Genomic DNA, 26352 nt, shown 5'->3' on the forward strand with positions numbered 1-26352 from the left:
TGTGCCGAGTCATGCACAATGTCATGCAACCTTTCCAGCTTTCATTTTGCATGGTGGCAAGTCTTCCCTCTTGCCCTCTGACCTCTGCTCCAGCCAGTGCAATTGTTGCTTTCCAACATTTCTGGCTTTTCGGGATTTATTTATTGTTGTTGTGTGACACCGCTGCCAGATAGGGCTCTGCCGAGGCACGATAGAGGCTTGTGTTTTCGCAAGGCCACGAGGCCATCTGATAAGGCGGCAAGGCCTGCAGGCGATAACGCGTGTTTAGCGTGGTGCGCCGCCAGAAAAAAAATGGCCCCGAGAAAACTGTGCCGGTGTGCACGGCGCGCGGAGCCACCGCGCCACAATCACTGCAAAGTTCAAAGTCTGCAGCGCGGGCATCGATCAGAGCGTCTGGATGCAGCGTCTCAGCTGTGGATGGCGCTCTGCCGGGTCCCCATTGTTTCGCGCGCTGCAGCGTGTCAGGCATAGGTAGCCTCGTCTTTTGTCTGGATGCTGGTGGAGATGATATCAGGGGGGACTTTCCCCGCGTTTCCTGATGCAGATTTTTTCCCATGTTCTCATATAGGAATAATTATAGGGCAGGGAATGCCGATCAGCTGACAGCGAGGGCACGGTCGGAAATAAAGACAACCGCAGAAGCTCCAAGGTCATTTAGCTGGCTTTGTTTAATCAGCGTAGGACAGCTGCTCCTTGCCAGGCAGTATAAAAGATACAGGAGCAGGAAAGAGTGAGATGATCCTTAAAATACTGAGGAGTCAGAGCCATTGCACTTTTCATCTGCGCTGTCAGATTTAGTATTGATTGGATATTAAACTAGTTTGGTTTGTTTTGTTCATATGTGAGCAGAAGCAGTGACAGATGGACGGATGGAAATGTAGATATCTTGAATAGAACTTAGTCTGCCCTGCACAATTAGAGTTACATCACCTTAAAAACGACAAACAGCAACAAATCATTTTTGCAGTTCCACACAATTAAACCACAAGCATGCGACTCAGAGCTCCAGTCATAGCGTTGGTTGTGTTCCGGTGCTCAGCTGTAATCAAATATAAAAACACAACACATTTTAGAAGTTTTACTCCAGATGTTTTCCCAAAGTTTCAGATTCAAACTTAAAATCAGACTTTCTTTTCCACAGGTTTTAGTGCCTTCAGCAGGTAGTGAGCGAGCCTCCGTATTGATGATCCGGGTCCATTGTGTGTAAATGAACCCAGAGATAATCAGCGTCAGGTGAACTCAGACACCGTGAGGTCTAGTCAAACACTGGGACTCCTTGAAGTGTAAGATAGGCCAGTTACATAAGATAAAGTATTGATAAAATTCTCCTGTGGCGTGTCTTGACTGATTGTTTTCAATTTTTCTTTCCTTTAAAAAGGCAGAAAGTTTCAACTCAAAACTATCAAAACAATTTTTAACCAGGCTGTAAGAATTTTTACTCTCAGGAAATTGTTGGAGTGAGGCCCTCAGTTGCTATTTGTTTTGAAACCTTTCGACAAGAAATTTTGAGTGGGTCTGATCGCGGGTCAGTTCCTCTTATCAATGCCGCTCGTTACTACGGAGCAAGAGCGTACAGGGAACAACTGAGGGAGGAAGCACTCGCGCACAGCATTTCCTCCATAAAACCACAGCTGTGTGAAAACAACATGCAGTGCATTCCTCTGCAAATTTTCCTCTCCCTGCGCTCGGTAAACGGCTGCGCGACAAAAACCGAAGACAAAAAAAAAAAATACAACCGTCGCAATTTCACAGCCGCGCTCGCGCCGCGTTGGCCTCGTCGGTGACAGAACGTCGATCAGACATTAGCCTCAAGGAGTTTCTAACCGCAAAGGAGAAGCTGCCGTGTCTGTGAGGAAGTTCTGTGAGTATTTGTTCTGTAATCTCCAGAAATTACAACAAAAAAAAGTCCCCGCCTCGTCGTATATCATTTTTTTTGCGCTCCTTTCTCTTATCAGCCGCCTCTCACTGGCCCGGCCTCACCTCTATTGATCCGGATTCCTTGCGAGGAATGATGCCACCGATCACACACGCACACAGACGCACACACATTTTTTGCTATCGATCGGTGGCGGTCGGACACGTTTGAGCTGCCAAAACCCGCGTCTGCGGTTTTGTCGGCCAGGCGACGGTTTAGCACCTACACGAGGCAAAGGCCACACATGAAAGGGTCCGTCGTGTTTGAGGGGCAGAGGGATCAATTCACACCCCCTGATTGTCATATACAAAGAGCCTTCTGTCTCGAGGCCCGCTCCCCCAAAAAATCCAAATCCAAAAGTGCTGATCAAAAAAAACAGAGAAAAAACCGGGCCGCAAAGTCTTGATGTTGTTGCGATTTCGATGCCGTTCGGAGCCAAAGGTCGGCCCTCCTCGACCTGCATCATCGTGCCGCAGCAGGAACAGGTTGAGATGGATTGCGGGACTTCTCTGGGCGGAGGGGTCAAAGGCAGGCCAGAGTGTTGGCGGCCAGTATTTATGTGGCCTGTGTGGCTGTCGGGAAAACAATCACAGTCGCCTCGACGCAATCATTTGTTTTCTTCCCCTATTGCTGGATGATGCAATTCCTTCGTTTTCACGAGAGCTCGAAATGAGAAGAGCCGCTGGGGCGGCGATTTGGGCACTTTTTAAAAGATAAAAAAAAAAACAGAGCACAATGCCTTTCATAAAAAAAAAGTTTTGTCATAATTTACGAGGATGTTTGAAAAAAAAAAAAATCCAACGCTGACTTTTAAAAGTATTGTAAAAAGTTACTCCAGGCTTCCTCGTGTGTCAAGGACAAAAAGGAAAAAAAAAAAAAAAGAGAGACCCAAAATAGGTCCCGTCTTATCAGTTTGGGAATGGTCATAACGGCGGTAGGGAACAATGCCGCGGTGAGGTGGTGAGGTGCAGGTTGACTAATAATGCGACGGCTCCGTCAAGGAGTCCGGTGCGCAGGAAGCCCACCGTAGCTCTGTCTTGGCGGATAAAGTCATAAAAATGATAAACACGGGCCTCGATTAGCCTCCGCCAGGACAATGCGGCCGCTGGGGAGGATTCGGGTCAGAGCCGCTAAAAGAGCCCAGATGAAAGAGCCACCCTCCCATGTGGCTGACCTCCCGCCTGCTTTGGCTGAGGAAACCTGCACCCCCCCCCTCCACCGCACACCGCCCGGCTCACTAATGGTGATACATCAGTCAATCAAGACTTTCTATGAATAGCTCTTCGTCTCCCTGCTGACTTGGCTTGCAAAGGAAGCGGCCGACGAGTACAAAATGAGCCCCAGGAGCAAGGAGCGGTTCGGTGGAAATGCACCAAAGAATTAAATGATGATTATGATTTAGTGCGGCTTGGATCGGCTCAGGAAAAGGTTTGGCTGACCGTGTTATGATAACACGGCGGTCAGGAGGCTCAGCCGCGGTGGAATGAATTCAAGGCATCAAAAAAAAAGCAGATTTCTATTTTCCTCACTTTGATGAGTCAGTGTGTTGAATGTCTTTACTGACGACGGTGACCAAAGTAGAAAGCAATTAGGTCCAAATAATTAGTAAAACTTGAAGTCATTCTTCAACAAGTCAATACAATATCAGTCCGGCAAGCAAATCTACATTTGACATTTATGAAAAAAGTTTTTTTTCCAATCTCCACTCCTTTAAGATCAGCTTGACTTGGACACAATAAAACCTTTATTCTTCTTCTCCCAACCAACCGACATTTCCAGAAAGGCCCAATTCTCCCATTCGTTGACGGTGGATGACCACGTTCTCTGCCATTGCTGCGTGTCCGCAGTCGCCCGGAGCGGGTCGAGCGAAGCGGCGGCGCTGCTGCGAATTGTTCTCAGGAAAGAGACTTTGATTATTTTACTTGTTGCTTCCGCTTTATTGTCGGCCGACCTCTGGCAGCGGCGCGAAGCCCCGGGGTCGCGGACACGTTTGCAAACATCCTCGCGCTCGGCACGACCAAATGGCGTATTTGAAATTTGTCTTGGCCTTGTCGCGGCCTTCGGCTCAGGCCTAAACAGACGCAGACGGATGGCAAGATGAGAAGATAAGGGCGGATGTGCTCATCCCGGCGGGCTGCGAGGTTTTTTATCATCAGAGCGGCTTTGCAGCTTCCAGATCACGACGAGTCAATAAACACTGGGGGGGGATTATTTGATTCCCACCTGATTCCCAGGAGATCCCTGATAGATAAACGCAGGCCCAGAACAATAAGACAAGAGAAGAGGGAGCTTCCTGCACGACTCGTCTCAGACATCTCAGCTCCGCCCCTCGCTGAGAGCATGCATTCCCAGAATAAAGGAACTTTCCCTGCGACTTGTACGCGTGGGTGGGTGGGTGGGAGGTTGGAGTGCGGGGGGGGCTACAAAGACATGAGAGAACCGTTGGAACGTGCGCGTGTGATTTATGGCATCATCTGCATCACAGAATTTCAAGTCCTTATTTTTAAAGCGATCGAGGGACCAAAGAAGAAGAAACTCTGCGGCGCTTTCGCTTCCTCCAGGTGAGCAAATCAAACCGCTAACCTTACGGTGAGCTTTCATATCTGCAAAACTCCCCCCTCGTCAGGTGACGAGATGGTTTTATGCTCCTCTCCACTCAAACCAGGGCTTTGAGTGACAGCCAGCAGACGGATGGGAGCGCTTTGTTTTGCTGCCGTTCTGGAGTGACGTTATTATCGCCCGAGCGAGAGGTGTTCCAGCTCCAAGGGAAAGTGTGATTTCTATTTACAGACTCAAAAACGCACCTGCCACGCGCGCTCTTCCCTGCTCCACCCACCTCCATGCTGACTGGACCCCCCCTACCCCCCACCCAACACACACACACACACACACACACTCTTCAGAGCAGGTGTTGGAGGAAGTCACCGTCTAATTAGAATATCAAAGCAGTGAACTCACACACAAGGCTGTGTTGGAAACCAGGCAGGGCTTCAATGCAGGGCGGCAGCTTCAACTGGGTTTGTCCCTATTGGACAGGCAGAGGGGCCACAGCTATGGAGAAAAATAAGAATAAAATGCACTGATGGATTGCTTAGAATTCTCCCTTGCTCGTCCTTCTTTGCAACCTCCGGTGGAAAACGCTTCCCCGGATTCCACAAGCAGTCGGCTCCCTGTGCACGAGGAAGAACGTGGACAATAACACCAATATGAAACAACTGGAAGCTTCTGAAGCGACGGGTCGATTGAGTTCTCAGGTAGAGGATGCTGGGTAGCCCACCAAAGTTCCACATGTTGAGGCCAGAACAGGAGAAAAAGTTCCCTCTAGTGTCTAAATCGTATGGTTTGATATCAATCAACCGGTGAAACCTCTACGCCTGGAACTCCCTCACATTCAAACCTGTCACGGCACTGAACTCCCAGCATTTGAATCCATTGTCAAAACATTAAAAACACACCCTTTTTTTTTTTTTTTTTTTTTACAATTGATTCTAATGTGTGACAAATTTTATTGTGCTTCACCGTCATTTACACTTACAATATGCATCAATTACGCTACAATATTGGATCACAGAACAAGGGGGTCGGACTGGACAAGTTTTTAGAACGTCCCCCTGCTTTCTATACTCAACATGGAAGTCTTGAATGATGTACTTGAAATGTTAAAAATATATTCTTCATCTGCTTTAAACCTCCTCTTCTCTGTAAGAAGTGTTTGACTCTCTGAGATCTGAATAGTTTTCTTATTAACAGTTAACAGAAGCAGCCAAACCTTTACAGCTAATTAGCGGAGCATTGTACAGATGCAGGCCATCGGTGCGGGTAGGGGAGCGGGGTGGGGCGTCCTTTGTTCAGCTCACAGGGGGGATCAGTGCGGAGTGCGAACACATATACACCTTCCGTCCCGTCCAGCTTCTCGACTCGCTCTGCCGGCAAACAAGCATTGTGCAATTCCCAAGAAAGCCGCCCACGGCCGCTCGCCGCGGTGGCGGCGGCAGGAGCCGGGCGAGCGCCGGGGGCCCCGGCCGGCGCTTTTCCGAAAGCCCTCCGCTGGACGCTGGGGAAGGCGGGGACAGCTTGTGCTGCCTGAAGCCAAGGACAGGAAGTGCTCGCGGAGGGACAGGAAGTGCTCGCCGCTGCAGTAGCCGAGGCTGGAACTGAGATAATGCCATTGTGTAAGCAAGCCGAGTGACCTCTCCCTGAGCGGAGAGTCCAGAGGGCTGGCGTCGAGAGCCCTGGCCCCCACCCACAACCCAGACTCCCCAGGCACGGGGGGAGGGGGAGGGGGGGGGCTTCGCTGGAGGAATGGACTGAAATGGGGAGGGGGTGTCGGGGGGGGGAGGTGGCGGGCGGTGTGTAAGGGAAGGTGACACGCCTCGCCCCCCCTCCCTCCCACTCTGGACATCACTTCGTAGAGGAAATGTGGCTGCGACTCCAGACTTTATGACTTCTCCCATCCACAGTCGGCCCATTACACTCCCACACACGGCGGCGGCGGCGGCGGGAGAGTGGGAGAGGTGGCCGGGGCACGCTCACAACCCACGCCCATGTCGACACACGCACGAACACACACACACACACACACACACACACACACACACACACACACACACACAACCGCGCAGACACGCAGACTCCCTCTCTGTTCTCTCTTTAGGATCAGTGTGGGGGCTGCTGGGTGGGGTGGGTGTGTGTGTGTGTGTGTGTGGTTGGGGGCGTGTGGGTGGTGGTGGTGGAGGGGGATTGGGGGGGGCGACCTTATCAGGTCATCGGTGGTAAAATAGACGATGACAGCGTTACGGCCGAGATCCTGTCCCGTGTAGCTCTCGCTTGCTGCCCCCCCCCAGAGGGTCATCCACCGTGCCCCCCCCCCCCCCCTCTCCCCACCACCACCACCACCACCAGACCCCCACCAGACCCCCACCACCTCCCGCTGGTGTCTGCGCCGGCCGCCGAGAGGTTGCGCAGGCATCGCTCATATTTCTGTCAGCCGCTTTTCACGTTTCAGATCCCACAATCGAGGCTGCGAGGGAGGACGCGGCCCAGCGGCCTGGAGGGTCTGTGGCCCCTGATAAGGACCCCCGCGGCCTGGAAGTGATGTTTGGACTGCTGGGTGGTGGTGGTGGTGGGGTGGGGGGGTGGAGGTGCTTCATTCTCTGCTGTGTAAACAGTCCCTGTCTGGATATTTGAGGTGCAACAGGTTGCTGTAACCTTTTTCCCCCGCACCTTTGCCTGTCGCCCGTCCTGCAGGCACAGCTGCAGCAAACGCAAGGAAATGCAACCGTACCATTTCTATTTGTCCGCTGAACAGAAATGATGGCGAGTTTAAAAGTAGGATCGGGGAAAGACGAGAGTTTGTCAAGTCTTTGGGGAAATATTCTGTGTCCAGGAGATTGTATGACAGAGTATATTTTCAGATTTCAACCTTGGCTAAACTCCGATGGAGTCAATAAGCATCTAATAAAGTGCAAATGCAATATAATATCAATACAATATAATATATATCATTTGGTTACATTGGGAGTTCATCTAATACACGACCAGTCAAAAGTTTGGACACACCTGTTTCTTCCATATCTTTACTACATTTTACAGTGAAGACCTCAAATATATCCAAGATAAAGAAGTGGATTAATGTGGAAAAAGAAAAAAATGTTATGTTATATATTTTTTACATGAAGAGAGTTTTAAATGGTCTATTCTAGGCCATCTAAAACTTGTATAAGTAATTTCAAACTTTTTTGTTTCATACTTATTCCATATGTGTTTATTCATAGTTTGGTTGCCTCGAGTGACAATCTACAATGTAAATAGTCATGAAAATGAAATAAAAAAAAACATTAAATCAGAAGTATGTGTCTAAACTTTTGACTGGTAGTGTGTATTTAATCAGAAAATTCTATTCACTAATGTTCTGAGCTTGACGTCCTCAGCTAAACCTGTTTGTTTGGCTCATTTAACCTTTAACCAGACTGCTGTGCACCAGAGACAACAGCCCAACAGTATCACATCACAGAGCTCCTCTCAGCCTCCTTTCAACCTAATGGCTGTCTGTTTAAGCTTTTGTCCACTTTGGATGATTTCCCACTTTTTTGTCTTACCCATTAAAGCCACCACCTCCCTCATTAGGCTCCAATCAGTGAAAGTCTCCATGTAAAAAAAAACTGCGAGTGATGGGAGTTTATTAACTCCAGAGCCCAATACACACACTGCTGTGTGGACGTCTGGACGTCTGGATCAGAGTGACAACATTACTGTGGTGGGATCTGACACTGTTGGAAATAAAACTCAGTTTAAACACAATATAAAATATTTTTTTGCGAAATAAATAAAATCCCCCTGCTTTTATTTTGAAAATAGAAATAAAAATCACTCCACAGCACTTTCATGGATTAATTTAATCAGCACCACTTTCCCATCTCTGTGAGAGTCTCCCCTCAGAGGCGGGGTACTCGAAACTTTTTAACACCTTTGTGGTCACTCCCACCGCGCGCTCATTGGCTGCCTGCGCGTTTATAGCGCACAAACCTTCACGTCCAGCGTTGAGAAGTCGCTGCAGTCTGGCGACTCCCAGCGTGCGACACGGTTCTTCCTCTCGATATTCTTTTAATTCAAATCTCAAAACTCGCGAACCTCCATCCTTGTTTTTTTTCGTGAGGGACTTCGTCTCCGTCCGGGGGGTCGCTTCCCGTCCTCTCCCGCCCTGAGCGCGCGTTCCCCGGTGGCTCTCCAAACCCTCCGCGCTGCTCAGAGATGAGTAGTCCCGATGCGGGTTACGCCAGCGACGATCAGACCCAGCAGGCAAGGTGTGCGATGTCAGTCATGATGCCTGGGATGGGACACTGCCAGTGGGCCGAGCCCCTCAGTCCCCTCGGGGACGCCAAAGTCAAGAGCGAGCCGTGCGCCTCCGGCGGCGCCGCCGGCCAGAGCCGCGGCAAGAGCGAGCCGCGCATCCGGCGGCCCATGAACGCGTTCATGGTGTGGGCCAAGGACGAGCGCAAGCGGCTGGCGCAGCAGAACCCGGACCTGCACAACGCCGAGTTGAGCAAAATGTTAGGTGAGTCAACCCTTTTCTTTAAAAATAAATCAATAGATGAATGCTTTAAAAAAAAAATATATATATATTGTGTGATGCTGATGACCTGTTTGCAACAGGAGTGCATGTTAGTTACTGTGACTTACACAGCAGCGTTATTTCTTATGTTATTAAGTTTTAAATTGATTTAAAACAAGAAAGAGACATTCATTCTTCAGCATTTAAGCTGCTGATAATGTTTCCGTTTCACAAATCTAGAAGTTTTCTGTTTTAAGCCGAACATGTAACCTCAGGGGGCAAATAGAAAAAATGAATATAAATAAATAAATCACAAACACTCCCTCCTTCACCCCCAAAATGGCAATAAGCTATTTTAGTGCGCGGCCGCGGCCGCTGCTGTCCACTGATGTTCACCACGACTCTCCACCTCTGCAGGGAAGTCGTGGAAGTCCCTCCCCGTCGGCGAGAAGCAGCCCTTCGTGGAGGAGGCCGAGCGGCTGCGCGTGCAGCACATGCAGGACCACCCCAACTACAAGTACCGGCCGCGGCGGCGCAAGCAGGTGAAGCGGATTAAGCGGCTGGACTCGGGCTTCCTGGTGCACGGCGGCGTGGCCGAGCACGGCGTGGCGATGCCGCCGCCGCCGCTGGGCATGGAGGGCCTGGGCCTGGGCCTGGGCCTGGGCTACCACGAGCACGGCTTCCAGCTGCCGCAGCCGCTCGCCCACTACCGGGACGGCGGCGGGGCGCCCCCCTCCTCCTCCTCGTCCTCCTATGAGGCCTACAGCCTCCCCACGCCGGACACGTCCCCGCTGGACGCCGTCGACTCGGACTCCATGTTCTTCTCGCCGCACGGCCAGGACGACAGCCACATGATGGCCGCCTACGCCTACCACCCGCAGGCGGCAGAGTACCAGGCCCAGGACCACCACCACCACCACCACCAGCACCAGCAGCACCAGCACCACGCCAACGCCGTGCTGCACCGGCACCCTCCTGCGCCTCCGCCCTCGGCCCCCGAGCAGCAGCAGCAGCAGCAGCAGCAGCAGCAGCAGCAGCAGCCGGCCGCCCTCTCAGCCTCCTACATGGGATGCAGCAACCCGCTGGCCATGTACTACAGCCAGCACCCAGCTGGGAAGCGTCACCCGGCTGGCCAGCTGTCCCCGCCTCCAGACCACCATCAACACCCCCACCAGCACCAGCAGCAGCATCAGCACCACCAGCAGCACCAGCAGCAGCAGGCGGATGGCGTGGAGCAGATGCACCACTCGGAGCTGCTGGCCGAGGTGGACCGCAGCGAGTTCGAGCAGTACTTGAGCTCCTCGGCAGCGGCGGCAGCGGGGACACGCGCGGACATGACGGGCCTGTCGTACGGCGCCGGGCCCCACGAGGCCGCCGCCCTGCAGGGGCCCGAAAGCCTCATCTCCACGGTGCTGTCCGACGCCTCCACGGCCGTCTATTACTGCAGCTACAACAACGCCTGAGACGCCGCCGCCACCTGCCATCTGACCTCAAGCTCCCGCAGCTACGTTTGATCAAAAACGGACAAAAAAAAAAAAGTTTGTTTAGTGCGTATATTTTTCTAAAATGTTTGTTTCTACTTTTGTCACGGAAGAGCTACGGTGTTTTTCAGAACTTTTGGAGGAGACATGAACACTGGTTTAATTCATATCTCACCCCCTGCCCCCTCTGTTCAGGGATAAACATTCATCTTGCGATAGTAAATAATGTACAGCCACTATTTTAACTCTTGTGTATATACCGAAGGTGTTTTTTTTTTATACTTTTTGCACTTTTGAGAAATAAATATTTGCAACAAAAAAATCCCGATCCTCTCTTGTATTTTATTACATTAAATTGTATTGAGACTGACACATCAGCATATTTATATACATTAATAAGAAGAAGAACGTTCACCGCTTGTCAGTTGTTTTTCCACTTGGCACACCGTCGCCGCTCATTCAGGATCTGGCTCTTTTACTACGTGCTGCTCTCTCTGTTGGTTTTTCCCACTTCCACGTCAGGCTGAATGGGCTCCTCTGTAGCGCCAGTTGCTCACCTGGAAGCCGGGCACTGACCCGTCTTCCTGGCCCGAGCCGGGCGGAGGTAATGTCAGTGTCATGCGCTTACACGGCGGCGGCTTGTTTTCCGCAGCATGGGAGCGCGGCTGATGCTCCGGACATCCTGCCTGCGAATGATTTCATCGCTCCTGATTAACGCCGGGGGGTCATTAAAATTCACGGTGGATATTTTTCCTTCTCCGCTACTCTTTTTTTAAAACAATGGCGAGCGTGCGGGGGTGGGGGTGGGGGTGGGGGTCCGCCGAAGCCGACGTCCTGCAGCAGTGAATCCATAGCGCAGCGGTGACATCAGCCTTTATATCCGTGGCTTGGCCCAAACAGATGTATTTATACGTCACGTCACGTGTCGCTTTCATCAGGTAAAAATCTGCAAGACCTCGGTATTTATAGCCGAGGAGGAGCCCCGCTCGCTTTATTAACAGACATTTTCCCCCATTTTCAGAGGAAGAGGTGCTTCTCTCAGGGGTCAACCACCCTGACCCCCCGCGCTCCATTTTTAGCGCTACAGAGGAAACATCTTCCAGGGGTGTATATGTACATGCGCTTTGTCCACGCCAAATGTTTTTCAAATACTCTCTGATACACGAGCAGCGGGTCGGGGCTCGAGGTAAATACCGCCGGCCCTTCCCACGGCTGCAGCACACTGACGTCAGCGGCTCCCTCATTAGGTCAAGAAAATCTGTGTCAAAAAAAAAATCCACTTGAGTCGCACAAGCCAGACCTTTAACTGTACAAGCTCGCATTAAATCAGAGTTTAGACTCTGTGGGTGTGTAAAGTGCTGTTCCTACAACACCCCCCCCACCCCCCTCTCTCAGAAACTGCCTTGCAGCCCCCCAGGCCAGACAACAGTCCAGCCTAATTAGCTGCGATTGCGTGGCAGCTTTGTCCTCGCTGTTGTCACAGCTAATGGGCACAAAACAACAGGGCTGCTCAGACCACCATCCCTGAGGCAGTGGCCTCGGTGGGTGGGTGGAAGGGGGGGGTCACCTGTGCGGACTTACGGGGAATCAGACCCCCCATGTCAGCAGTGATATTGTCTCCTTTCGCTAACTGATCGGGGCTAATTGACATGGAGGAAGAGCTTAGTGAGCGGCCCCGGGATTGTAAGGTTTATCTCCAATACGCAAGTTTGCATTTAGAGTTAGAGCGCAATTAAAATGATTGTGCTCTTATTTTATTATTTTTATTTTTTTGTGTTATTCGTCTAGACTAATATAAGTCGTACAAAGCAGGGTTTCCTCTGTAATTCTTGCAAGATTTCTGTGGTAAAGTTTCACTTTTATGCAAAACTGATTAAAAAAAAAACACACATGTGTTCATGTAATTTATGCATACAATTCACAACATGTTAACACAAATGTTGCCAGAGTGCAGCAAGAGATTTTAGAGTTTAGAGATGAGCAGAACAAGTCAAAGCTCAGGAAATCTGGGCTTTTCATGGTGTTCACATTGTGCCAGTGTGTCAGTGTGTGTGTGTGTGTGTGTGTATGTGTGTGTGTATGTCCCGGGTGGGCCTCGCTGCCTGCGGTCTGCAGAGAGCCACTCAGAGATTACAGCAGGACGGACGGCTACATTAACGCAGCGGCACTTAATCATGGCTGCTGCCCTAATCTCATCTCAGGTAACTGCACACACACACACACACACACACACACACACACACACACACACAGCCACAGGCGACGGCTTCACTTCCATCCAGCAGCCGCTGCAGTCGACTCCAGCCAGCCTCCAGCGGAGCCTCGCGCCTTATTTGAACAATTCAGACGCAAACACACCATTATGACGGCGTGACCCAGCTCAGCTGCGGCTGGACGTCTTAAACAAACAGCAGGGACGGACAGGTGAGCTGCGAGCTGGTTCCAGGTGCAAGCAATTATTCCTAATTAACTTCTCCCTGCCCCCAGCATTGCACCAGTGAGGGAACAGGGAGACAAAGCCAAACAAAGAGCTTTCAGTTGGGCTGATGCAGACTGACAGCAGACCATGTTGTGTGCAGAACTATTATTTCATCCAGCCATTGGTTCACTCTGGATAACTCTCGCTTTAAAAGGGGGTTACCAGCTTTTTTTTTAGCTCCAGGAAAGACGGTCCACTTCACAGGAAGGACCAACTTCATGTAAAAAGGCCTTTTAATGCATAAGAAAACAAAGACATCAACCTTTTTTCTTTTGTTTAAGTGGTGTGTGTGTGTGTAAAGCGGTGCTACCTTAAAAATAAACTCCACCTTGTCATACACAGCATTGTATTTCTTGTTTGTTTTTTTTCAGTGCAAATCAAAGATAAATCAGTTTGTTGCAACCTCAGTGTGAGCTCAGCTGACTTTGTCTCAGCAGTGCACAAAATGCATAAAAGACAAAAAAAACAAAACAACAAACTTGTCAAGGTCAGGATCTCCAGCCCCACTTTGCCCGGTGACAAAGACGGACACAGAGAGGCGGCAAGGGCCCAAACTGATTAAGTCATTGATAGCAGATTGCAAATACAGCATGCGGGGGGACAGCTGCAGGAGAGGGTGTGTCCCCTGTCAAAGCAAGGCTGCTTGTTCATAATCCCGGGCATATGCTGTCCCGCTTTTATGGCCCCTGCCTGTCACACCAGCGTCCAGTTGTGCTCCCGGGTTTGATATTTATAGTGGATCCACTCAAATCTCCACTCGGCGCTATGACTCAATAGTTTATTTTCTTTCCGATGCCAGCTCGGCCCGTTTTTTTTGTCTCACGTTCGGCTAAAAATAGTCGGAAAGTTTCACAGGTAGCCATAGTTTTGTTTTTGTTTTCAAGTTATTATTATTATTATTTTTATTATTTTTTTTTTAATGTCGCAAGATTTTAGTTGACCTTCCCAGAACTGCCAGAGAAGTATTTTTATTACAGCAGCAGTTGCACCACTGTGACATAAGACGAGGTACAGAATTAGTTTTCAAATTTATAACAGAAAAAAAAAGATAAAGACAAAACTGATGAAGCGTCTCGCTTGATAGGATGTTAGTTTTGTCTCTTAATCTTTTAGCTTGCAAAAAATGGCACAAATAAGACTTTAACATTTCAATTGTTTTCGATAACAGGATCACGTCGGCCTGTCTGAAGGAACAAACCGTGTTTCTGTTTCTCCTCCATGCTTTGGCCTCACAAAACGCCTGAGAAAACTCCAAAAAGCATCTAGAAGCTCTGCTGCATGTCAATCTAAAACATGAATCATTCAAGAATTAAAAAAAGATGCGTGTCATTGAATGCAGCTGCAAAAGCTGTGACTAGGCTTTTAATTCCTCCAGGAGAAATAAACTAAGCCCCCCCCCCATTTTTTTTATTTTTCTCCTTTCCTTCTTTCCCCTTTATTTTTATCCTTTTTGTTCAACCCGACTGCGCCAGGTCGGTCTCCCAGTCGGTCAGGAACTGAGTCAGGGCCTCCGCTGATCGGCCCGTCTCTTTTGTTTCAATCCCGCCGCCACTGTGGCATCCAGGACAATTTTTAGCTGGCGTCCAGGCGGGTCAGCGAGCGGGCGAGCAAGTGAGACGTCTGCATCAGCAGTCAGTTTCCTCTCCGCTCTCTTTTCCACCGGGGAGGCGGAGAGGTGCCGCTGGAGGAGCCCCCCAGCCGTGTCTCGGCCCCTCTTAAGCCCTCTGGTTGCGGGGGATTGTCGGCCGACTTCCCTTCTTAGGAAACACTGGAGGAAAGTGAGCAACGCCGAGAGTGGAGAACACTCTGCCCGCTGACTAATCAGCCTCATTAATGACTAACACAAGCCTGCAGGCATGAAGGAAACCAAGCCTTCTTTTCTCTTGAAATGCTTGGACACGTCAATAGCGAAGACGGCATACTTGGGTGTCGCCGATTAAAGATGAGCGAGTGAGTGGAAGGAAAAAAATGTATCAGAATTTTTCAGCTTTGCAGAAAGAAAAGAGGAATTTTGAAATTCAAAGCAGAGGCCTGCATGGTGGAGGATTCAAATACTGAGAGCTGCAGCTGAGGTGCAGCTCACAAGTTAAATGTGGACCATTGTCCGTCTGTGTCTTGTGTGTGTGTGTGTGTGTGAGAGAGAGAGAGAGAGAGAGAGAGAGAGAGAGAGAGAGAGACAGAATGTGTTGCTGTTGTTTTTTTCTCATTCTGTGGATCTTTGAATCTTCCACAGAGCACCTGCCTCCACTTCCTGGTTGGGATGACTGCTGATTGCCGCATCTATGAAAGATTGGCTGGGAACATCCTCTATCCGGGGAGGAAGCCATGCTCTGTGAAATTCACACCGCTCGCACCGTTTTGGGAATCACCGGCTACGACTTCCTAAAAAATAAAAATACCAAAAAGGAAAAAAAAAAGAAAAAAGATAGTCTATATAAAGTAGGGAGAGGGCAGAATGTCATGACCCGGGTCAACGAGCCTTTGTTGTCTCGGCGTATTGTGTCGAGTGTGTTGGATGTGCAGGTGTTTGCGTGCTCGTGGAGTTGAGGAGTCTCGACAATAAATAAAATCAATTTGCCGCTGATGCTATTTTTCATTGGGGCGGAAAGATTACATCTCAAAGGATGTGGCTTTTTTTCTGCAAAAACAGGCCCAATGCCATCTGATCTTGACAATCAAAATACTTACTGTTGTGAACATTTTTATTCAATTTCTTAAAACATATCTTTCTAACTTCAAAATATGAATGGTATCAAAACGTGACCTCCAGAATCGCACCAGTGTATTTTTAGATGAGCATTTAAGCGGACCGAACCTTCGGCAGAACAAAGTCCAGACACTGTTTGGTATTTTTGCGTCTTCAATAACACAGTCGGGCCGAAGCGCTGTCTCTCGCTCAGGAAGTGTATTTGTGCTCGTGTTTTCGGATTATGAGCTTCAAACAAATATCAAACACGTTTCCAGTGGAATAGCAAACAGTCGACTTCCAGTTCCTCACAGAGCTGACAGTGTGCTCCTCCCTCGTCCCTGCCCCGCCGCCTGCACACAGAGAGAGAGAGAGAGAGAGAGAGAGAGAGAGAGAGAGAGAGAGAGAGAGAGAGAGAGGGGGTAGGTAATCGTCGTTCTTTACATTTATGGGATCGTGTGAGGCTTCTGGATTATTGTTTGACTTTAAAACAAGTCAGAGCCGGAGTGCAGTGTCGCTCTCGGCCACCAGGGGTCAGCTGTACACAGGAATGAGCCCGCGGGTGAGTGAGCCTTTATAATTCTTTAGTTTTCGAATCAATAAAAAAAAAAAAAACGCACTGTGTTCCTTTATAACCTTTGATGAGTCATCTGGATATTCTGCACAGAAAAATTGATCTACTGCAAAATGTCCGCAGTGGTACACGTTTGTCTTATTTGATGAAAGGCTTTTTGTGGCAGACAATATTAATTTGTCTGCCACAGCTACACTAACAACACGCTAGATTGACAGCGAATTAAACAAACTTAATAGTAGTTATTAAAAACAAAACAAAACAAAAAAAAAAACAGGAAAGTTTAATTGCACCTTTTCACAAGTGTGTAACTGGGCTCTGCGGTGTTGCCACACGGCTGCGTCCCACCATTCAGTGAAAGCAGTGAGGGGGGAGGCAGGGGCCCTGAGTGGTTGGCCAGAGCATGTGAGTCCTGCACTGATCGGGTCGGAGGATCGTGGCCCAGTAATCCTGCTGTCAAATCACGCACAAGCGGGTTCAAGCTCGGGCTTCGCAGTCAGTAGTGCCACACTCACTTTGTGAGAGTTCAGTTGTACCATGACGCTGAAACAGAAAAAAGAAAAGGCACACTGGATCTCTGTGGCCGCCTCCACTTTTATTCACATTTTAATTTGTGATGGTGCAGGTGTGTGTACATGCTGGTGGGCGTGTGTGGCTTCCAACTTCCAGATGAAACTGGATAACGACTTTACTTTTTTTTTTCTTTCCAAAAGTCCTGGCCTTGAACGAAGGATTGTGGTGCTAAAATTTCCAGACAGATTGTTGCTCAGCTTTCATTTGTATGATAATGTGATGATTGTTTGATAACAAGTTCCCTTTGTGCAGCACCTGTGGTTCTGGTTTGTGTTTTGAATTTCACCGTGCAGCCAATCGGAACCACACGGGAGCTTTGTTTCAGGGTGAATTTCTGATCAAACCGATGGGATTTACATGTAATATTTCATCACTGAAAGACAAACAGAGCAGGCAACAGTCATTTAGTGACGTGGTCTGTCATTTAAAAAAAAAAAATGAAAACAAAAAAAATACTGTTGACTTTGGAAGCAGTTTCTACTGCAAACAAAAACGGCGTCAGGCAGCACAAGGCGCACTGAGAGCAACTAAACTGCAAAAAATAAAATAAAGATTAAACTGTTAAGGCACCAAACCATGATACTAATTCACAGCAAACTGAAGGTTAAGAGGCAGCTATTCATTGAAGAAAAGAAAAAAAAAACTCTGGACAGCGTTGCGTACGCCGGTGTGTAGGCAGGCGGACTTAAATAAAGTAGGATCACTGGCCAGGTGCTGCTAATCACTCGTCACACTGCTGACTGCACCTGGTCAAGACCTGCAGGAGGCACACACACACACACACAGCACAAACAGAACAATGGCAGTGGGTTCAACACTGACAACAAACAAGCAAAACTTGATGCAATGTGTATCTATACATATTTCACATATGTGAAATTATTTTGGTTTGTATTTTTGTTTAATACATATTCCATATGTGTTCATTCATAGTTTTGATGCCTTGAGTGACAATCTACAATGTAAATAGTCAAGAAAAACCATTCAATCAGAAGTATGTGGCCAAACTTTTGACTCATAGTGTATAAGGTATGTAACTTATATATACATACAGTGTATATGTATATATACACACACACATATAAACATATGTATATATACACACAAGTAGATGTTCCCACTACTGATTTATTGACTACTTTTCATCCTCGCTGTGCTGGAAAAACCCTAACACAACAACAACACCTGCGGCCTGTTTTGCAGGGCCGGTGGAGGTGTTAACCTGGGTGTGAACTCCGAGCAGCAGCAGCAGCAGCAGCAGCAGCAGCAGCGCCGCTGATCTCTGATGGCTTACGGGGGACAAACAGTGAAACAGTGGTCAGCTCGCGTTGGCCACATCCTCTGGTTGTTGACCGAGCGAATGTCAAGGCCGGCTCGAGAAGTCTTTATCTTGGCACTGAGCGTGTGTGTGTGTGTGTGTTTAAGAGCATTTTATGGTGACTGTATTTTAAGTTAGGACACTTGGCCTGGCAATGAAATACTCAAGCGATGCTCAAAGTTTTACTCAAAGATTTCAATTCAATATTGAATTATGCCTCTTCTGTACGGACAGAAAATTGTTTTTTTTTTTCATTATTTTCTCACTTTCTAAAAAAGAAAACAGGATGTGTCCTGGGAAAAGAGGCCTACATGAGGCACTTTGACTACGTGCACATTCCTCCGTATATGTCCACTGGTGGCCTGGTGCGCATAAAGTACAGTAAAAGTGCTTTTTGCAGCGTCTGGAAAGTCCATTTGTGAGGCGGTCAGGATGCCCAGCTGGTGGTGGCGGCGGCGGCGGCAGTGGAGGAGGTACGGGGGGGGCGCCTGTCTGGCCCTCCGCGCTGCACTCAGCCCCTGTCGCTCAGTGGCCCGGCCGTAATCAGAGGGAGGTTGTCTGATGCGAGCGCAGACGGATAAATCACTCCTCACCCCGGGCCGCTATCAAGCTCCAGCATAACCCCGGACCCCGGGTCCCGTCCGCCCGGGCCATGTGCTGCTGAGTCCTCTGGCCAGCGGGAGCCACCACAGTGTGTGTGTGTGTGTGTGTGTGTGGGTGTGTATTTCTGTGTGCCACTGCCCTTCACATAATAATAGTCCATAGAAGCGAATGAACGACTGCTACTAATGGGAACCAGTTTTTACTACTAATTAAATCTAAATAAGAGTGTAGAGCTGGAGCCGGTTGACAGCAGGATCAGTGTGAAGTGGCGGGACTTGAGGTAAAAATGTGAAACAATCAAAGGAAAAGGGTCTGCGATCTCGGTGGGTCTGTCGGCCCACTGAGTCGTTGGAGAATGTGAAGTGAAGCAGCTCAAAATGTCTCCTTAAGAAATCATTAGCCCAACTTGGACCGAGTATTGATCAGCCAGTCGAGGCAAATATCAATGTTACAAAGTGAAGGTGATGTTTTTTGCAGCACTGTTTTAACGCTGTGCAAGATTTACTCGAATGTCCCGTTTCCTTTAGCTGATGATTTTTTTTGCAGCGGCAGTTTGGCTGGAAAAAATGTGAACGGTGAATTTAAAGTGAAGGCATCATTATAATTAGACTTTTTTGGAAACATTTGTGTTATTCTCATTTGACACAGTCAATATGTCACAAAGAGTTCAAGCTAAAGTTTTTTTTGAAATGAAAGGTAGGCCAGTTACTCCCCAAAAACAAACAAAGGGCAACAGACTTTCACTTTTTTTTTTCCCTCCGACAAAGCTGCCATGTGGGACAACGAAAGGAAGGGGCGGGGGGAAAAAATTGCAAAAACAATCCTTCAGGCCGCCGATATTTAATTAGCATGAATTGCGGTGGGTTTGGAAGCACAGCCTAATTGAATAATGGCCATATCAGCGAATGAGCGGCGGTGGCGAGTGATTTACCGCCGGGAGAAGCGTGCTTATCTCTCCCTCTGTCCCATGCAGGAAACACTGGGGATGTCACCAGGCAGATTAAAAGCTTGGCACAGCTGATACACAGCGCTCAAAATGGACGGGGTGGGGACCTCTGACTGCTGTGCGAGGGGTCTGTGGCTCTGTGTGTGTGTGTGTAGAGGGTGGGGGGTGCGGACAGGCGGTGGTGTGACCTTCTGAGTCCTGTCTGGCACCGATTCATTCAAAACCTGGGAATTCCACTGGAAGTCGGATGAGGGGGGTGAGGTGACGGGCGGGGGGGTTGAAAGATGTCATGCCAGGGACTCGAATGGAATTTTGAAAAGTAAGCATATAGTTCCTTTTCTTTTCTTTTTTTTTTTTTTTTTTTTTTTTTAAACAAATACAATCTTACATTAAACAACTCCGGTAAGGAAAAAAGGATATTTGCCAACATTCTTCTGCTTAAAAACGATCTCTATTTTCTGTTTTTCTTCTTCATTTGGGAAATGTGGCCTGCGGCTGTAGGTGCGAGGAAAGATGAGCAGAGCAAGAGAGGGAGAGAGAGAGAGAGTGAGAGAGAGAGAGAGAGAGAGAGAGAGAGAGAGAGAGAGAGAGAGAGAGAGAGAGATCACACAGGCAGCATCAGCTGCCCGCCCGCCTGCCTTTAATTGGAGCGAATGTTTCAAACCGCTGTTGGTCACAGCTGCATCGCTCATAATTGAATTCCTGTCAGTTGCAACGCGCGGAATTTTAACCGGTTCTTACGAGGGCAACCAGATTAGCCGGGGCGTTCCCGTCCCTTTCAAGGAAGCCCCCCCCCCCCCCCCCGCCTTGCGTGCGGGACGGGGCCCGTCTGACGTGCCGCTGATGCCGCCGAAGAAATGACAATTTCCACACGGCGAAAGCGGCGTTCAATCTGCAAAAACAAAAACAAACAAAAAACAAAAACCAGGCCAACAAACTAGTGTTTGCCACGCGCAATCAAAAGAGAAGCGTGGCGGGAGCGCACGCCGGCGAGGATCCCGACGAGCAGCTGCGGCCCCCAAATATAGAAGGAGGACCAGGGGCCAGAACATATCACACATTTTTTCCCATTAACAGCATAGGTTTGAATCTAACTTGGCGCCAATTAGTTGCAGTATAGGCGCAACGGCGGGGTGGGGGGTGGGGTGTAAAAATAGATATGGGGATATGGGGCGGTGAGGGTGGGTGTGTGTGTGTGTAGGGGGGGGGAGGGGGGGCACAATGCAGACATATCTCTGGCGTGTGACTTCGCCAGCGAGGCTCCTGGCGCTGTCGGCCCCGGAGGAGCCTCAGACATCTGCTGCTGCTTACCTGTCGCTCGGCTACGGCAGGAATTGTGTGTGTGTGTGTGTGTGTGTGTGTGTGTGTTCTACAGCGAGGAGAACACCGGAGGAGGCTGTTCACCCTCTTATCAGCGGGCTGGAATGAGGGGCACGAAGGCTGCAGGGCCTACCTGTTTACTCTGAGGGCTTCCTCCATTGTGCTCCCTCACTCCCCCCCATCGCTCCACCCCCGCCCTCCCTCCTCCTCCCCTCCACCCCCACCCCCTGCCGCCGTCCCCAGCTTCCTTTGCAGGATTTTTCACATTTTTTCTTGTTTTGGGAACAGGGCCCGACGGGAGCCTCCCGCGGCATTCCTGAATCTCCATCCGTCCGTCCGCTCAAATTCTTTCCTACAGCTCGTACCGTCTCTGGGACACACACACAAACACACACACACACAACATGCACGCACGTTGCGACAGTGCGCCTTGTGGTGCATGACGCCGAGCCGCTAGCACCGCTGTTCCTTTGATTGCGTGGACTCTCAGTCGCAGGTTTACTGTGGAACGAAGTTATCTCCTGGCGCCTAATCCCCCCCCCCCCCCCCCCCCCCCCCCGCCACCGAAATAGACCCGGCCTTTTTTTATAACTGTTACGCAATCCGCAAAAGTTCACGGTTAAGCGTATACATGACCAGCTAATACCCCCCCGCCCCCCTCCCTTTCCCGTCCCCCACCCCACCATTGGGGTAATACGGTTGGGCCTAATCTATTGGATTCCACTAGCCTTCTAAACTTAATTGTATTTAGAAGGCAGCGGGTGTGTTTTCCTCCTTGGCGGGAGGCTATATTAAGTTTTGGCTATTGCAGGAATCGTATTTTTAAGCGAGCTGCTTTTTGCACATGGCCTGGATCCTGCAGATGAACCTGCTGTTTGTCATAACTACCTATGATGGTGATCAGCCTTTCCTGACTATACCCAGGTACCAGGCTGTGGTTCACTCCTTTGATTGGTAAGTGCTCCGGCTCCAGCGAACGGAGAGCCACATAATCCATTTTATCTAAAGAGGTCCTCAATGAGATTACAAGCCCGCACGAATATCGCACTAATTTGCCATCTGCTCCCCTCCCTTCAATTCAGGTAAGCTCCTTCCGGTGCAGAGCAACGCTGTTGTTCAGAAGCACAAGTACAAAAATAAAAATAAAAATAATACATAAGAACTGTGATGTGCTGCGTTGCATTTTTTTTCCCCCCCGACTCAGCAGTGATTTTTTGTTTGTTTGCTGTCAAACCAAAATCTGGACTGGCAACTGCAATTTTTTCTGCCACATTTACAGAAAAAATGAAATCCATTAGCAATGGATGTCAGGGCCTGGCAGGACCCCTTCCTTCACTGTTCTACTGGTAACTCTCTCTCTCTCTCTCCGTCTGTGTCACACCTTTCTGAAGAGGATTTCCAAGTGCTGCACTTGCAGAGGGAGATTAACTCTGAGCAAAGATTAAGCAAATTAAGCGCTGTGGTGTCTCCTGAAATAAACTGTTGCTGTGCACTTAGCGCAACAGCGGTCACCATGTAGAGCACGGAATAACGCTGCCCATGGATCGTTGAATGATATAAAGACGAGACTGAAAGATTTTATGAGCTGAGCACAGGTAAGGTTCTATATTGTGTATTTCGTCTTATTTGTGAGTCGGAGTTCTGTGTGTTGTGTCCTGTTGCAAAAGTCAAGACCAATAACACAAACGCAATATTCTATTTTATTATTTTGATGTATCTGGGAGTAATTTATTATTAACTTGTAATAAAAACGTTAAAAGAAAACGCTAAATTCTGAAAGAATTGAACTAAAACAGCTGAGCAATGTACCTGGACGACTGTCGACCAGCAAATCAATAATCTGTTGTTTACTTGCGAGCGGGTTCAACCACAGAAAGCCTCTGACTGTGCTTCTTAACTGTTTCAGTTTAGTTACATGATGCTCAGGTGATGGTTTACGCATTAGTTTTGAATGCCACTGTCAGTTTGATTCTGGAATTTCCTTGTTTGACTAGATTTTGAATTGACACCAGCAAACAGTAACAGGCGTATGACTGAATTACCTCAATGGACGAGGTGACTCTGAGGAGTCACTGCGTGTGTCATCTGAAATACCGTGAATCTGGGAACAGAGAAAAGATACATCTGTGCTGTCAGCAACCCTTCCGTGCGGCGCAGGTAATTGTAATTGACACATCACGAGGCAGCTCCGCGGGGAGTGAGTTCATGCTACCTGATGGCCTGCGTCCCACCAAGTAAACAACATATGCCCGTGATGCGTCATTTGGCTGTAGACACGCAACAAATCATTCCCGGCTGAATTGAACTTGGAAAAGACGCACAAGAGCAGCGAGCGGCAGGCAGCGAAAGATGATGACAAATATTGTGCACATTTCTTTGTGTACTTTGTGAGACAATACAGGAAGGCAGGGGGAGGCCTTTCACTTCCACACAACAGCATCTCAAGTCATATCTTTAACGGTTAATCTTCAGAATCTTTTTTTCATTTTTGAAAAAAATGAAAAAAACATCACGTATTGATGGTTGGCCTGAAGTTTGTTCATTGGAAAAACACTCAAAAGACACTCAAAAGAAGAAATGTAAGCTATGTCCTAGTAGCCTGAACCCAAATGTAATGACTGGTTTGCTTTCAGCCGAGAAGCCATGATGAGTGAGGGCGGGTCTCGGCGGACCCTCCCCGACCAGCACTCGGGCAGCGGCCGCTCCTTCAGCACGCCGCGCCACCAGAGCATCACCGAGCCGCTGCCGTCCAAGCGCGTGTGCTTCTACAAGAGCGGCGACCCCCAGTTCGGCGGCCTGCGCCTGGTCATCAACAACCGCACCTTCAAGACCTTCGACGCGCTCCTCGACAGCCTCTCCAAGAAGGTCCCGCTGGCGTTCGGCGTTCGGAACATCACCACGCCGCGGGGCGTGCACGCCGTCCGAACGCTGGACGAGCTGGAGGACGGAAAGTCCTACATCTGCTCCGACAGCCGCAAGGTGAGGCCCATCGACTTGGCGCTGGCCAGGAGGAAGCCGCCGCCGTGGTACCATGCCAGGCCTTTGAGTTCTCGGCGCCGGACCGTGCAGCAGGGACGGGTCTTCCCTGGCCAGGGCCTGCGCAAGAGGGGGCGGGCGGCCGTGCGTGTGCCCAGGGAGCTGCTGGTATACCGCAATGGCGATGCCGCCGCCCCCTACACAGTGATGCTGGACAAGAGGGACACGCCCACCTTCGAGTCCATCCTGGAGCAAGTGTCGGCGATGATGCGGTTCCCCGTGGCCAAGCTGCACACGGCCGACGGCAGACGCGTGAGTGGAATGAAAAAATCCTGGGGTATTGTGTCGATCAAGGAAATAAAGTGAAGGTCAGGTTGATGGTTGAAGGGAGGAACTTCAGAGGCTCAATCGCACGAAGCCTCTTCCCAAAAATGTTCACCTTACACGGTGATAACACATTTCAAAACGCAAAAAAGAGAGTTGTACTTTCTTTTTAAGTGAGAACATTCAAATAAAACCCCCAAAATGGCCCAATTTATTTCATTTTATTAACCCTTAAAGGGGCAGGGTAAAACTGTGCCTGTAAACAAGCATCACATGAGGTGAGAAAGTGCTAAGCTCCTTTGGCAACTTACCCTAATACACAGAAAGGCATTCTGGGATACTATACAGTACAGCTTTGGGTCAAGGATCCACAGTGATTCAAGGCCTGGCAAGACAGCACTGCCCGATCTGATGCAGCAAATTTTATAATTCACGCTCCGTCTGCACGTTTGAATTTGAGCGATAAGTATCATGTCATGATGATGAAGGTGGCAAGATGGAGTTTTTAATGTCTTTAAGCACAAACAGGGACATTGCAGACCAGAACAAAAGACAGTTTGCTCGCATCGCCCTCAATGTCACTGCTGCCAGGGCATCCTGGAGATCTCTGGTGACAAGATCCTCTCGTTTTCCTCCCACTACAGGTGGAGGGTCTTCCAGGCTTGATTCTATGCTCTGGGGTCGTGGTGGCGGCGGGCCGAGAGCCTTTTCGGCCGGCCAACTACATGGTGCAGAGAACACTGCCGCCCGCTGCCGTGCTCAAGGCCACTCGATTAGGTCTCCGAAGACTGAAGGCTTTCAACCGTAAGTTTATGCAAGAGCCATTTTCATTAGAATATTATTATAGTATCACTATTATTATTAATCATTCCAAATTATTAACATGAGGTCATTGTGGCCCTGTGCCGGCTGTAATCAGTCTGGTCTCATGGGATAAAGCTTGACAAAGTGCTGAGTGCTGATATTTTGCGTAATGCCGCAGATGACCTACATGCACCGTCTACCTGCCTGTGAGCCGGGCCGTCCATCCTCCTACTGGCTGTCTAACTGTTCTTCCTTCTCCTCCTTGCATGCGTCCTGGATCCCAACCCCTACTACGTCCCTGCTGAAAATGTTCTTGGACGTAATTTAAGACAAAAAGAAATCTCTCTCATACGCGCCCACGTCGAGGAAATTCTCCCCCTCGTCGGAGAGGTTCATCGTGAACAGGATCCACGACTCCATGTCGGGAAGTTTCGACCTGCCCAGCAACCCCGCAAACTCTTTCGAGCTGGAGCCGGGACACGTGCTGGAGTCGGTGGTGGAGACGGAGGAGGAGGAGGAGGGTGGCGCCGCTGCTGAGGCGGGGCAGGGCTGCTTGCTGCCCGCCGAGGACGACATCGAGAAGTCGTTCCGGGTGAATCAGGACGGCAGCATGACGGTGGAGATGAGGGTGCGGCTGACACTCAAAGAAGAGGAAACGGTCCACTGGACGACTACCCTGTCCCGCTCCAGCGCAGCCAATCAGCCGGATGCTTCCTCCTTGCCAGAGGCAGAGGAGGAGGAGGTGCCCTCTGTGAAGTCACTACCACTGGATTTATTGAATTCTGCCTCCTCCTTCGACACTATCAAAAGAGACAAAACGGAGGATGACGACGACGAGGACCCACCGCCGCCGCCGCCGCTCGGCAGCGGAGCTCTGACCCAGAACCACGACGAGGAGGACGTCAAAGCGCAGAGACGTGCAGTTTCCCCCAGAAGGGCACCGGCGCCGGGCCACAAACAGATTCGACAGAAGCAGGCGTCCGTCGAGAGCATTCAGTCGGTGAGTGCGGACGGTTCTGAGGAGGAGCTGTTGGGTTCCTACTCCTACAGAGAGGAGGCGGCACACGGAGCTGTGACTCAGCAGTACTGCCTGGTCAAGCAGACCAAACCGGTTCCCAAACCCAGGAGGTTAGGCTCGGTGGACGGCACCAGAAACCTGACGAGGATCAAGTCGGCAGGGATGACCGAGATCCTGCAGATTGAATCCAGCGGGGAGGAAGTGACCGAAACCGTCCTGCACATCTACGAACAGCAGACCTGCCAGGACAACTTCCTGGCCAACCTCTTCCCCGTCCCTGCTCC

General features: G+C 49.6%; 1 protein-coding gene across 1 annotated transcript; it reads left to right on the plus strand.

Moving 5' to 3' along the window:
• The first annotated feature begins 8457 nt into the window (after nt 1-8457).
• sox17 (SRY-box transcription factor 17) lies at nt 8458-10769 on the plus strand. Its single transcript, XM_076047604.1, has 2 exons — nt 8458-8969; nt 9384-10769. The coding sequence occupies exons 1-2, from the start codon at nt 8666-8668 to the stop codon at nt 10427-10429; spliced, it is 1350 nt and encodes a 449-aa protein (XP_075903719.1). The 5' UTR covers nt 8458-8665; the 3' UTR covers nt 10430-10769.
• Nucleotides 10770-26352: the final 15583 nt, after the last annotated feature.

This window comes from Nelusetta ayraudi, unplaced genomic scaffold (genome assembly GCF_046127955.1).
Source record: "Nelusetta ayraudi isolate G7.1 ecotype Tasmania unplaced genomic scaffold, CSIRO-AGI_Nayr_v1 ptg000094l, whole genome shotgun sequence".
NCBI lineage: Eukaryota > Metazoa > Chordata > Actinopteri > Tetraodontiformes > Monacanthidae > Nelusetta > Nelusetta ayraudi.